General features: G+C 50.9%; 1 protein-coding gene and 1 long non-coding RNA gene across 2 annotated transcripts; one reads left to right on the plus strand and one right to left on the minus strand.

Moving 5' to 3' along the window:
* Positions 1-1,399: 1,399 nt before the first annotated feature.
* Positions 1,400-6,942, minus strand: MFAP1 (microfibril associated protein 1). Its single transcript, XM_044444892.1, has 9 exons — positions 6,782-6,942; positions 6,435-6,654; positions 6,086-6,215; positions 4,781-4,968; positions 4,445-4,553; positions 4,197-4,357; positions 2,351-2,510; positions 1,994-2,083; positions 1,400-1,837 (listed from the first exon to the last, which is right to left on the minus strand). The coding sequence occupies exons 1-9, from the start codon at positions 6,861-6,863 to the stop codon at positions 1,655-1,657; spliced, it is 1,323 nt and encodes a 440-aa protein (XP_044300827.1). The 5' UTR covers positions 6,864-6,942; the 3' UTR covers positions 1,400-1,654.
* Positions 6,943-7,252: 310 nt separating this feature from the next.
* On the plus strand, positions 7,253-8,779 carry LOC123030728. The gene is made up of 2 exons (XR_006416158.1): positions 7,253-7,516; positions 7,866-8,779. It is a non-coding gene; the product is annotated as an uncharacterized LOC123030728 (long non-coding RNA).
* The last annotated feature ends 3,928 nt before the right edge of the window (positions 8,780-12,707 follow it).

Below are 12,707 nucleotides of genomic sequence, written 5' to 3' on the forward strand. Positions count from 1 at the left end.
CGTTTTTCCTCTCTCAGAATGCTAGAACTCAGGACTCTGTTATGGAGTTGGTTGAAGTGGGCCGTCCTCTGCTTTCCATACGTGCGCTCTTTTGTTGAAGAAAGGGAGCAAAGGAAGCGGCTGGTATGGCCATACCTGCTGTGCACTAACTCTCCTTTTTAGCAACATTTGCAGCACTTCGTCTAAGATTGAAACTTCTAAATGACTAAAGATTTTTTTTGAGGTAAGAGGTAAAGTACAAACCCAAACCTATTGCCAAAGTCTTTTTAAAAATCTTTCTTGTCAAGCCACTATCAAATTCTGTTCCCTTTTCAGTTCCTCCTAGTGGCAGCAGCATTTTACTATTATTCCCCTACGCCAAGGATAGGCAGTCTTTTTAAGTCTGGACAGATTTGCACTTGGAGAAACTGCCTGGGGCACCACCACAAAATGGCTGTCATGGGAATAATGGCTAGTCACAACGAACAAGTAATTCACTGAGTAAGATGTGGCATCTGAGCCTCAATACTGTAAATGCCTTTAAAGGCCACCCACCAGGGAGGCTCTAACTCGGAATCCTGCAAGGGGTTGGACCCAGTGGCATCTTCCAGCTCAACTATTCTATGGAACTCCCAGCTTTCAACAGCAAGAAGCATTTTTCTTCTCCCCCGACCCTCTGGATCGCCACCATACGCGTGCGCTGCTCAACTGGCAGCCCACCCCATCCCTCTGCCCCTTATGCACACACATGCAGCCCGCGTGCTCGACTTTGCCTTCCTCCTGCTCCCCTCCCAACTGCCTGATCTGCCACACAGCTTGCTTTATGGCTCTTTTTTAACTGGGAATGTTCATGCTGTGAGCTGCCTGGGGGCCCAGTCATTGGGAATAGGCAGGATACAAATAAATATAATTCTACCACTTCCACCACCAAATTCATCTGGCAGTAGTGATGAGTTCAGTTCTTCCTCCCCCATGTTTTCTTGATGGCTGGGTGCACCCCAAAGCACCAGCTGCCCACCTTCACTCCTCAGAATGGCTGATCCCAACATGTGGCCCAGAGCTATTCATGGGATATGAAGGCAGCAGTGGCTGGAGGCCCTCACTCTGACTGGAATTCCCAGCTTCTCCCCAGCCTGAGCCAGCACGATCAGCACTCAGGAATGGCGGGATGGCCATCCGGAAGAAAGGCTCTGATGCGAGATCAGGCCAACAGCTATCCGAGTAGGAAGCAGAACGGCAGGAGAAGCCTGGTTTGTCCCCAGGCCTGGCCGTTCTCCATGAGGGAGCTGGTACTCTGTATATGGAGCAGCCTGGCAATGAAGGCCTTTCTAACGTTGGGCTCATCCAGTGCTAGTACCTTGCAAAAGAATAAAAGCAACACTCCAGCTACCGCGTCCCACTCATTCATCACAGCAGTGCCTTGACAAGAAATACATTTAATGCAAATTTCGATGTGTGTATCCATTTCAAATCCACTTAGCAGTACCCCTATGCAGAGCAGGATACCTCTGAAGTTAAAAATGGCACCTGCTGGGCCAGTACAAATGTCCTAGAAACAAGTAAGGGGGCCAGGCAGATGGGGCTTCCTCCACAAGCATGAGGGAGAAACGGTCCAAGCCTATGGCAGCGCTCCGTTCTTCCGAGGCTGGTCAAGAAATTGTCCTCCATGACTGGCTCAGGTGGCCTTCCGCTTCTTGGCAGAGGGTCGCTCAAAGACATCCCGCACACCAGCTGCCTTCTGCTTAAAGAACTTGGTGTTCTGAGCACTTTCCTGCCCCCAGGCAGAGTCAAAGGAGGTTGTGTCTTGGTCCACCAGATGTGTGTACTTTGTTCTTCCAGAGCGCCCAAAGTTCTTCACCTGGGCAGGAGGAAAAGACAGCGTATTAGAAACTCTGAGCAAGGGCCCCCAAGTCGCTTTGCTTCTGGCTCTCTGCCAGAAGATTAGGAGGACACATTAGCTGCATCTTCAAACCCAAGAACTGGAATTGGCTGAGTGGGCACTTTTCCCACGTACCTGCATGACTTTAGGTAAGATAGTCTTGTTGAAGTGATCTTCCAAAGTTGGGGCACTGAAGTCCCTCTTATATACATCCTCATCTTCATCCTGGATGGAGAGAAGAGCACAGCTGAGGGCAGCCTGGCTCGGTCCTTGCAGCTTCTCCTTTGCCATCCTGGCAGGCCGGCCACAAGAGAAACTACTTCCACCCACCCCGACCAAAAGGAAAAAGGTTAGCCACAAAAAATGGAGATGACAGAAAGTTACATCCGGCACTCCCCACCCCGATCTGGCCATCAGCCTTGCGCCCAGACGTGCAGTTTGTTCATCCTACATTTCCCATTCCTGGGACAAAACTTCTGGTTGGTCACTCACCATGAAAAAGGCTCCTCTGTGGTAATATTTCTGCAGGAACTTGTATTTTCCCTTCACAGCCTTGTTAGTAATAACCTTGCCATTGGCTCGGAGCTCAGCGCGGCGTTCCTCCTCAGTCAGATTCCGTACCCGCTCAATTTCTGCCTTCTCCTTCTCCAACCTGTGTGGAACAGAACGCTATCACAGGCAGACATGCCCTTTGCCTGCAACATGTAAATCCCTGTTGCCAAGATGTGCATAAGGTGGCCCATGTCAGTCATGGATATGTAATAACGGAACAGCTCAGGCCTTCGGCTCTCCTGTCCTGCTTGCCACTGAACCACTTTGGAAGCCTTTTCTCCCAAAGAGGAGGTAAAAATATTTTTAATAAATAAGCAAACCTTACTAAGCGACATCGCGTACTTGAAGGGACAGTTCAGATGTCCTGCTAAGCCACGCTTCAGCATCCCATGCATGAGCAGCAAAGATGCCAGAATCAAAAGCCCTGTTAATTCTGCTGGACATCTCAGTGGCCTTTGGAATTACTGACCATGAAACCTTTACAGATGGGGACTCCGAGCTGCATCTCGGCCACTCTGCTTCTCTGGTTCCAGCACTGCCTCCAGGGCTGACTCCAGTAGGTGCAGTGCTCCAGCACTACTGTGCAACCTCACAGTCTTTACGCTATGGAACCCCACATGACACTATTCCTCTCCGCGCCCTTTTTAACATCCATGTGAAGCTGCTGAGTGAGAGGTTTGTAGTGCAGTATGACCCATTTGACTTCACTCCATTTGATGGGGGTGGCCCTGCTAAATTTATACCTGTCATTAGTAATGGACTGGGTGAGGGCCAATAAACTGAAGCAGAATCCAAATAAAATGGAGATTCATCTGCCCAAAGAGGTGGTGTTCACTGTCTTCTGGATATGCTGGCAGTTTCCCTAACGTGCTTCTTACTGAAGCCCCATGTGGCTTGAAGCCTGTGTACCTGACAGTTACTCTCATATAACCCCAGTCCTCTACCAGCTTCACTGGCTTCCCATCGAAGTCCGGGCTCAATTCAAGGTGCTGGTTATCACCTATAAAGCCCTTAATGGCTTGGGACCTAGATACCTAAAGAACGCCTTCTTCCATATTTGCCCTCCTGCCCCGAGATCGGCAGCAGAGGTACTCCTCCGGGAACCCTCCGTGAAAGATATTAGGAGGCAAAGTATCCGGAGGACTTTCTCTGCAGTGGTGTCCCATCTATGGAATGCGCTCCTCAAAGAGGTCCACCTGATGCCGTCATTATTTGTTTTTTGGTGCCAGGCTAAGACCTTTTTATTTAAACAATATTTTAATAACTCTTTATATCATCTATAGGTTTTAATTTGCAGCCAGGGTGAATCTGGATTTTATTTGTATTATTTGTATTGTGTTTATTTTATGTAAGCCATCCCGAGGCTATGTGATGGGAAGGCATACAAAAATTCTAAATAAATACATTCATTCATTCATTCCACACATTTTAACCTGCTATTTACTGCAGCTTTTGATTTCACAGGATTTTTAGTGTAACTTTTGTAAGCCACCCTAGAAAGGTTTCTACCATGCAGGAAAGGATGCATTTATAAAATAAAGTACTTACTTTGCAGACTGGTGTGTTAAAGTCAGCTATTAAGGTACACAGTGTAGCTGTGGCTTTTCAAAACAACGGACCAGCCCTGCCTTCCACTTCCATCTCATTCAACATGCTAGGGAAGGGGCCTGACAGATTTCTCTCTCCATGGAAGCCTCCCTTCAACCAGGCCACTTCATCCTATGACAAGCCCCCAGGGGCTGGACACCTTTTAGCCCTGGCCCGTGCAGTGTCTAGTTCCACTTACGCCTCTCGCTCCTCACGGTCCCGCTTGATGCGTTTCAGCTCCCGCACTTTCCAAGCCTCATATTCTTCCTCGTCGTTTTCATCATCAGTATCCAGAGCATCAAGGGCTGCCAAAGAGCGCCTGTTCTCTTCCAGCTCCTTCTTGGCTTCTTCTTCCACTATCTATAGTACATGAATGGATGGTGAATCACCTCGTGTGGTCCAGCATTCTGCGGGCCCTCAAAGACACACTGCCACCTTTCCCACTACCTTGAGGGTATACTTGCGCCGCTCCTCGGCCAACCGCCTGGCTTCCTGCTCCAGCTCCTTCTGCTTCAGTGCCTCTGCCTCCCGCTCCTGGACCGTGATCCTGTCCTTCCTGCAACAGACCTTTTGGTGAGCTACTAACAATCCCCACATTATGCTTCTCTTCTCCAGAAGTGGTGTCTTCCCCACCAGAAAGCAGATTTACACCCACATATTGCCAAAAGTACAGAAAGAAGCACTGACAGGGCAGGCTCTTGGCAGATGCCCCCAGACACACGGCTCCCGCTTTCGAAAGACTGGCCCTGCCAGCCTCCTCATCCCTGCACTCATGGGACTTGCTTGCGAATGAAGACAGGCTTAAGACGTGGCTCAGTCTCATCCTCACTATCTGTATACTCCTCATATTCTGACTCCGATTCAGACTCCTCTCCAGACCGGCCCTCATCTTCCAGTTCCATCACTTCCAGCTCCTCATTCTTACGCTCCTGAGCACGCTGGCGCATCATGCTACGGCGACGCTCTATTTCCTGCCATGAAAGGAGAAATGAAAAGAACCTGTGCAATCGCTTTAAGAAGGAGCATCTAATATACACAGCAAATATGTATGCATGTATAATTGATACATGACTTAAGGTAGTTTGCAATGACCCCCGCCCCCAAAAAACCCAGTAGCAATCCAAACAGAAATGTTAAAAAGTTAAAGAACCAGTCTAATAAACTAATTAGAAATAAAACATCTACTGGAAGAAAAAAAATTACATTTGTGTCAAAACATATAGTCAAGATGCCCAGTGTATGTCCCTGGAAAATACATTTCACAGATAAGAGTCATTACAAAACAAGCTCTTTCTCTAGCAGCTACCCATCACACTGGTTTGGATATGTGGTACCCAAGGAAGAGCTTGTGAAGACTATCTCAGTAATTGGGTAGGATTAGGGTAAGTAAGAGAATCATCCTTTATTAGCCACCTTGTCCTGTCACTTGACAGGATGGAACTTATTCCACAGCAGGACCATAACTTCGCATTTGGAAAGCCCTAGAACATGGGTCCTCAAACTACGGCCCGCAGGATGGATCCAGCCTGCCATGGCCATCCATCGGGCCCGCGTTGCTGCCCGTGCGCATGCTTGCAGTGCGGGCAGGGAGGTGGTGGCTTGCTCACTCGGAGATGGTTTTGGACTTGCTGGGAGATCTCCGAGCAAGCAAGCCACCGCCGTGTGCGCCCGATGTCGCCTCACGTGTGCCCAATGGCACCTCAACAGCCTGCACCCCACCTCACTGGCCCATGACAGTCACCTCAGCCTTTTAACTGGCCCTCTATTGAAAAAGTTTGAGGACCACTGCCCTAGAAAGTGCTTGGAAAAGTGTCTGAGATCCTGGGAATCTGGTCTTTATCAAAGATTACTGGATGAGATGAGCAAACAAGATTATAATCTACAAGGAGGCTTCCTGTGTTTCTAAGATCTCCGAAAGTGAGAAGTCAAGAGTTTCACTCACTCTTCCTCCTCCACTGAAACAACAGATCCCACTCATGGTTAGCTCTCTGATTCAGATTCCAGATGTATGTAAGTACTGGCTCAACTTTGTAAACATCACACAATTCAACCCAAGCTGCAGAGCCCAAACTGAAGCAGCTCCCATACCTCATCATCAATTTCCTCCTCTTCCTCCTCGCTGGTGTCCTCTCGTTCCACGCGCCAAGCCTCTCCCTCCATCTCTGAGTCACTTTCTCCCATCACTTCAGGTTCCACGATCTTACGGTGCCTCGCCAGCCTAGGATACAGATACTTGCCTCTCAGGCAAATGAAGTGGCGCACTGAGCACCAAGTACCCCGCTCTGCACCACACCATTGCAGGCTTGCTCCACACATTTCCCTTTCGCCTCCTTTTACCCGATCCTGGCCAGCAGAATGGCCAGAGCAGGCCAGAGGCTCAGGACCCTGGCACACAGCCCGCCCAGGCCGGGCCAGGCGGCCGGCCGCAGGAGCTCACCTCTCCTCCACGTCCTCCGTGATGCGGTTCTGCAGGCGGCGCAGGCGGGGGTCGCTGGCCAGCTCCTCCTCCTGCTCCTCTGGCTCCAGGTCCTGCTCTTTGGCCTTCTTGATGAACTGGAACTCCTCGTCCTCTTCGTCCGAGGACTCCATGGGAGCGTAGTCCGGCCGCTTTCCCGAGACATAGCGCTTCACCTTCACCTTCTCCATGGAGATCTCCCCTGCAGGAGGGCAGCGGGGGCTGGTCAGGGGCGCGCCCGCACCCCGCGGCCGGGGCAGAGCGCCGCCCGGCCGGCACCTCCCCCCCCGCCCCCCGCCCGAGCGGGCGCCTCCCGCCGGACCCCCTACCCTTCTCATTCCGGACGGGCACGGCCCCCGCCGTGGACTGGATCGGGGGCTGCTTCATGAGGGCGCTGCTGGAGCCCGACATGGTGGCTGCGCGGGTGCCGGCGGCAGGCACGACGGAGCGAGGCCAAACACCGACTCCGACCCGGAAGCGCGGCCCGAGACGGGGGTCGACGACGTCATTCGACGCGCCCACTTCCGGCGAGAGCGGCGGTCCGGCCGGAAGTGACGCGCTCGCCTGGGGCCCCGCCGGGGCGTGCTGCGCCCTGAGCAGCTGCGCAGCGCCCGCCGCCGAAGCGAGACGCGGCCCGGGGGCGAGGGGGGCCCGCCCGCCGTCGGAGGGGCCTCGGCGCGGCCCGGGGCCTGCTTCGGGCTCGGGCGGCGCCCTGGCCGGGGGCACGCCGACGGAAGGCGGCGGCACAGGCGCCCCAGGCTCCGGCCAGCGGGGCGCGTTGGCGGCGGGGTTCGGCTTCACGCAGGCCACGGCCGGAGCCGCACGGGTGTCGGCGAGCCCCGGAGACGCCGGAGGAGAGACTGCGGGGAGGAGCGGAGGCCAGGAATCGCTACGAGGCGTTTTAGCAACGACGGGCCGTGTGTTGTTGGCCTGCAGGTCCGTCAGCTCCAGCCCGTTGGTCTGTCCTTTCCAGCGTTGCCCGCTCTGACAGCGTTGCTTCAGGATCCTGGGTCTTCTAGTTATACTTGGTGGTTTTTATAGACAAGACACCAGCTGACAAAATGGTAGGATATCTGTTTCACCGGTGCTGTTAGAAAGTTACATTTTTCAAAGGCAGGAAGACACCAAAATGTGACAAAAGATGGCATATGACAAGGCCTGTACACCCCTTGGGTGAAGGGCAGCTTCTTCTGCCCTAACAAACGGTAAACTCTCGGTGGAGGGGTTAGGGTTAGAAGAGGAAATGTTCTTGCACTGCCACCAGCAGTAGCCGCACAGATCATATCTAGAGAGCTGCACAACAGGGCTGGGCAACTTTGGAGCCAGGGCTGTAGGGTACATGGTGTGGCTGGAAGATGTGACTGCATAGCAGCCAAGATGATGCTCAAACCGCTGTTGTATGTTTTCTGTCAGAATTCATGGAGGACAACAGCTGTGGCTTCCTGGAGGACAAGGTGGTTCACACCCACATGTGGCAGGACCCGCCCATGTTTGCCGGAGAGGTGCTGTCTTGCCTGCCAGCATCCCAAGCAAAGCCATTTTCCATGACAGGCAGAACTGTAATGCGCCACCACGGCCACTTGGGCAATAAGTTGATGGAGCTGGTTTTCAAAGCCAGCCTTCTCCAGGGCTTACACCCTACCCCATGTTAGTAAACATCACTCTTGTCAGCTGCTGCCATTTGCTACCCTCACATCTCCCAGCTATCCTCCTATTCATCTTTGAATGTTGCAGTACTGTGACATCTGCATTTCCCCAGCAGAGTAACAACTCTGGCCAAATGTTGCTTCTTCACTGAAGCTACTTGATGCTTCAAGACAGTCTTTGCTGCTCCTGCAGGTGCCCCATGCCTATTTGGCCAGGGGGCTACTTCTAAATGATAACCTAGTGCAGGATGAAGCAACAGCCAATGAGTGCCACGCTGAATGAGTCAAGTCATAGGCTGAAGGCCTTGCTATAGCTAGTAGCTGCTTGCTCTGAGCTGCCTCCCACTGTCGCCCTGTGGTCAGAAGTCATAGCACATCTTCTGGTGCTTGGCCTAGTGATCAAGGTGAGACGTGCCAACCTGGCTGTGCTGCTGCTTTTACGTATTGTTGGAGGCCTCTGGCAGCATCCCTGCCTTCACCACCACCTGCCTTCTCTCTCTGCCATCAGCCGTGGCTGGTGTGTGCCCATCTACTCACCTAGCCGCTCAGTGCATATGCGCTTGCATTATTGTGCAGATGTGAGTCTGAGAATGACTAGAATATAGCTTGGGGATTTAGGCGTCTTTTTACTCCTGTGTAACTTTTCTCAATAAAAGTCACATATAAAGTGTTCTCACTGAATACGCATATTGGTACCTCATTCTCAAATTGGTATTTCGGTAAGATTGGTGCAATTAGATTAAATTTGCTGAAAGTGTTGCATAACAAAATGGTAGAAAGGGATGGGCAAAACAGAACACACGTGACAGTAGGTGATATGGGTCTGGGAGGGAATCTAGAGTAGTTCTGGAAGGGAACTGACTGGAAATTCTGGAGTCTGGTTACTAAGCAGGGAAGACACCCCTACTCTTGTCATGGTAACCATGTGCAAGGCCTCACCCTGTTGTGCCACCCACTCTGCAAGCTGCTTCCCATCCCTTCACACTTGTTGGGACCTGTTTCTCTCCCAGAGCAATTTTCTTAAGTCCTGACCTTGCAGATGCATCAGGACTACAGTCCAACTTGGTCTGATCCACATGTCTGTACCCTTTGGTTAGGCATCCAAAAAGGCTTTTGAGATGTTTTTATCCACACTGGAATGTCAACACTATTCACTGCTTCATTTGTATAGGTTTGTTTGTAATGTATTATTATTATTATTATTATTATTATTATAACATTTCTATGCCGCCCCTTGCCGAAACCTCGGGGCGGCTTACAACATGATAAAATACATTGAAATACAATAGTACATAATAAAATTACCATTAAATATAACAATACAGAAAATACATTGATTTACAAATACAAAATTAAAATTATCAGTATAAAATAAAAATATAGGAGGAGAAAGAGAAGGAAGAAGAAGTTGCCCAGGCCAGATCATATGTTTTAACAATTGAAATGATGTTTAAATAAAAAGGTCTTTACCTGGCGCCGAAAAACCAGTAACGACGGTGCCAGGCGGACCTCTTTGGGGAGTGAATTCCATAGGTTGGGCGCCACCGCAGAGAAAGCCCTCCTCCGGGTACTTACTCTCCTAATTTCTTTCATGGAGGGTTCCCGGAGAAGGGACTCTCCCGCAGATCTCAAAGGGCGGTCGGGCATATACGGACGTAAGCGCTCGTTCAGGTAGCCAGGACCCAAGCCGTTTAGGGCTTTGTAGGTCATAATCAACACCTTGAATTGGGCCCGGGCTTCAATGGGAAGCCAGTGAAGCTGATGGAGGACTGGAGTCATGTGAGCATAACGCCCCGTCCCCGTCAGCAACCTGGCAGCTCTATTTTGCACCAATTGAAGTGTTCGGACTGATAATTGAATCCATCATGGAGTTCATTTATTGTGTTTAAGCAAGCAGCTAATTCCTTAACAGTAATTTCTGTGTGATGGCATCATTGAAGCAATCAGTGTAAGCTTAGGAGGACTCTGGGGGATGGTGGAGGACAGGAGAGCCTGGAGGAATGTTGTCCATGGGGTCTTGATCGGTTGGACACGACTTTGCGACTAACATCACATGGCATATAATTTCTGTGTACGCTGATAGTGGTGTGGTCAATCAAAACCCCATTTCTGAGAAACTTTGCTGTGGGTGTGCTTTTTTGGGTTACCTCTGTCAGGACTCACTGCAGCCAAAGTTCAAAGGTCCCTTAGACAGACAAAGCTCTGAATGTGTGTCCAGAGAGGGCACTGGCAGCATGGCTGAGGGACCGTGCTTATGTGCACAAGTCTGCCTGTGTAATGTCTCTGCTGGGGCTCTTCCCGCAAATAGTGACGCACACGTATGAGGCAACAGCGGGGGTGGGGAATTGATTACACTGTCTGTTGAGGAGAAATTGGGGTCAGCTCCGGGAAGGATAATTTCTGGCAGAGGAGGTGTATTTAGCAGGCCCTTTCCCAGAGGAGCAGGCCTTTTCCTGCAATGTAGAATGAAGGGTTCTCTTAATTAACAGGAAATGCTGAAACTTGGTAGGTTTCAAAGCACCATCTCTCTTATTCTGAAAACCAGGTTGAAATGGCATTTGGTTTATCAGATCTCTGTGATTTCCAGTAGCAAAGCTGACGCAGTTTGGGTTATTCTGAGAGAATTAACAGAGTGATCATTTCCTGCCACCCTGGTTTTCTCTGAAAGTCACCTGTCTGATTTCCTGCATGCTGTAAGAGGCACTCACATCATCTCTTTTATCCTGGAGTCTAGGATATCACAGCTTCTCCCCCACCACTCAGCTTTCTAGTTGGCCATGGTCAAAAATGGTACATGCATGGTCCCTGCATAAGGTGCAGTTTGTGAACCTGCTCCCAAAGACACACATTGATTCAGGTGAAGGCTATATCAGGGATTAGGAAAGGGATAACAGAGCAAAACGGTAGATGTCACAAGGGTGGTTCCTGACTTTTAAGGTTCTGGTAAGAGACTGCTCCATGGTGTGACTCCTGCTCTGCCTTCAGGGGCCCAAAAAGCCAATATCCAGTTGAATTTTAGCTGGGAAAGACCCAGGACCCTGAAGCGATGCTGCCAGAGTAGACAACACTGGACTAACAAAGGAAACTGTTCTGTCGACTGTTGGCAGGCAGGGTTTTCCCAAGGGAGAATACAAGCACCAAGAGAAGCCTCCAGTGGCACCTGCCTCCTAGGCAAAACCACAGCTCTGGTGTTCTTCAGTCCTGAGTCAGAAGGAGGCCATTGAGGACTGATCTAGCACCACTGCCTGGTCTGCAAACCTTCCTGAGTCATCCAGGTGATTGCTGTATAAAGCACCTTCTCCAACCTGCCCCCCCCCCCAAAGTATGCCAGCAGTACAGTGTTCATCATCCCCAGAAGCTTGACAATTAGCCACGCTGACTGGAGGTGACAGGAGTTACAGTCTAACGCATCTGCGGGGCACCAGGTTGGAGAAGATGGCTTGAGAGACAGGGAAGAATGCATTTTCAGTGCCCCCCCCCCCATGGTTTGGAAGCAGAAGGGCTCCTGCTAAATTCTTGCATTCACAGCTCACAAGAGCTGCCCCAACAGACATGCTCATGGGCAGTTTTTCATCACTTAGAGAAACCTTCACAGCAAAGGTGCTTTGTGACTGAACATGTTGTTAGAAGGCTTCATTCTGTCACGGAAGTTAGCAGCCCCATTTCCTGCCCTGTTACTCAGTTGTTTGTCTCACTGTGCTCCATTGTTCCTACTCCCAGGAAGTGTACAGGCAGACAACATCCAGGTACAGTGGTACCTTGACTCACAAACCTAATCTGTTCAAGGACTCTGGTCATGACCCAAGTTAAATTTCCCCATAAGGTTCAATGTAAATAAGGTTAATCCATTCTGTAACCTTTTTTTTTTTTTTAATCAGAAAAATGTGAAGCAAAGTGACAACAAAGATTGCAGCCATCTCCCCCCCCACCCCCGAGCACAAACACAGCCATCTCCCCGCCCCCACAGCACAGCCAAGATTGCGCCATTGTGGGGAGAGACAGGGCGCACTGGGGGAGGGAGACAGGCATGATCTCGGCCATCTCCCCACTTGGTGGGGGTGGGGAGATGGCTGCGATCATGTTGGTTGAAGGGGGGAGATGGCCGAGATTGTGCTCATCTTTCCTGCAGGAGCACACCTGTGATCACACACTCGGGGGGGGGGGGGGGAGATGGTTGCCATCTTGGTTGCCACCCAGTGTGGAGTTAAAATTTTCATGAAATTGTTGTTTGCAACCTGATTTGGTCGTGAACCAAGGCGTTTGTGAACCAAGGTACCACTGTATTAGACTCGGCTTCAGGGATGGAGGGGTGAGGAAATGTGACCCGTCCGTGCAGCAAGGCTCCAGCCAAACTGAGAAAACCCTGGTGGGTTCAATCCTGGAGAGGGAAGTCACTTGAGGCAAGAGGGGCGCAGAACTCTCTCTGCCCAGTTCAGCCAGGAGACGGAAGGAGCCGTTCTCAGCCTGCCCCCCCGCCCCACATTTTAGAGCTCCCTTGTCCTGCCAAGAGGAGAGGAAAGCCCGGCCATGCAGCTGGCCTCGCTCTCCCACGTCTGTCTGTCTGTCTGTCTGTATTTATTTATTTATTGCTTTTGTATGCTGCCCTATT

The sequence above is a fragment of the Varanus komodoensis genome, unplaced genomic scaffold (assembly GCF_004798865.1).
Source record: "Varanus komodoensis strain SLA01 unplaced genomic scaffold, ASM479886v1 scaffold46_1, whole genome shotgun sequence".
Classification (NCBI taxonomy): domain Eukaryota; kingdom Metazoa; phylum Chordata; class Lepidosauria; order Squamata; family Varanidae; genus Varanus; species Varanus komodoensis.

Excerpts from the sequence above, each read along its gene's own strand:
- MFAP1 (XM_044444892.1), bottom strand. The coding sequence starts at position 6,863 with ATGTCGGGCTCCAGCAGCGCCCTCATGAAGCAGCCCCCGATCCAGTCC. Across the intron at positions 4,969-6,085 it reads AGGAGGAAATTGATGATGAG|GAAATAGAGCGTCGCCGTAG; the intron begins GTATGGGAGCTG and ends CTTTCATGGCAG. Across the intron at positions 2,511-4,196 it reads GACCGTGAGGAGCGAGAGGC|GTTGGAGAAGGAGAAGGCAG; the intron begins GTAAGTGGAACT and ends TGTTCCACACAG.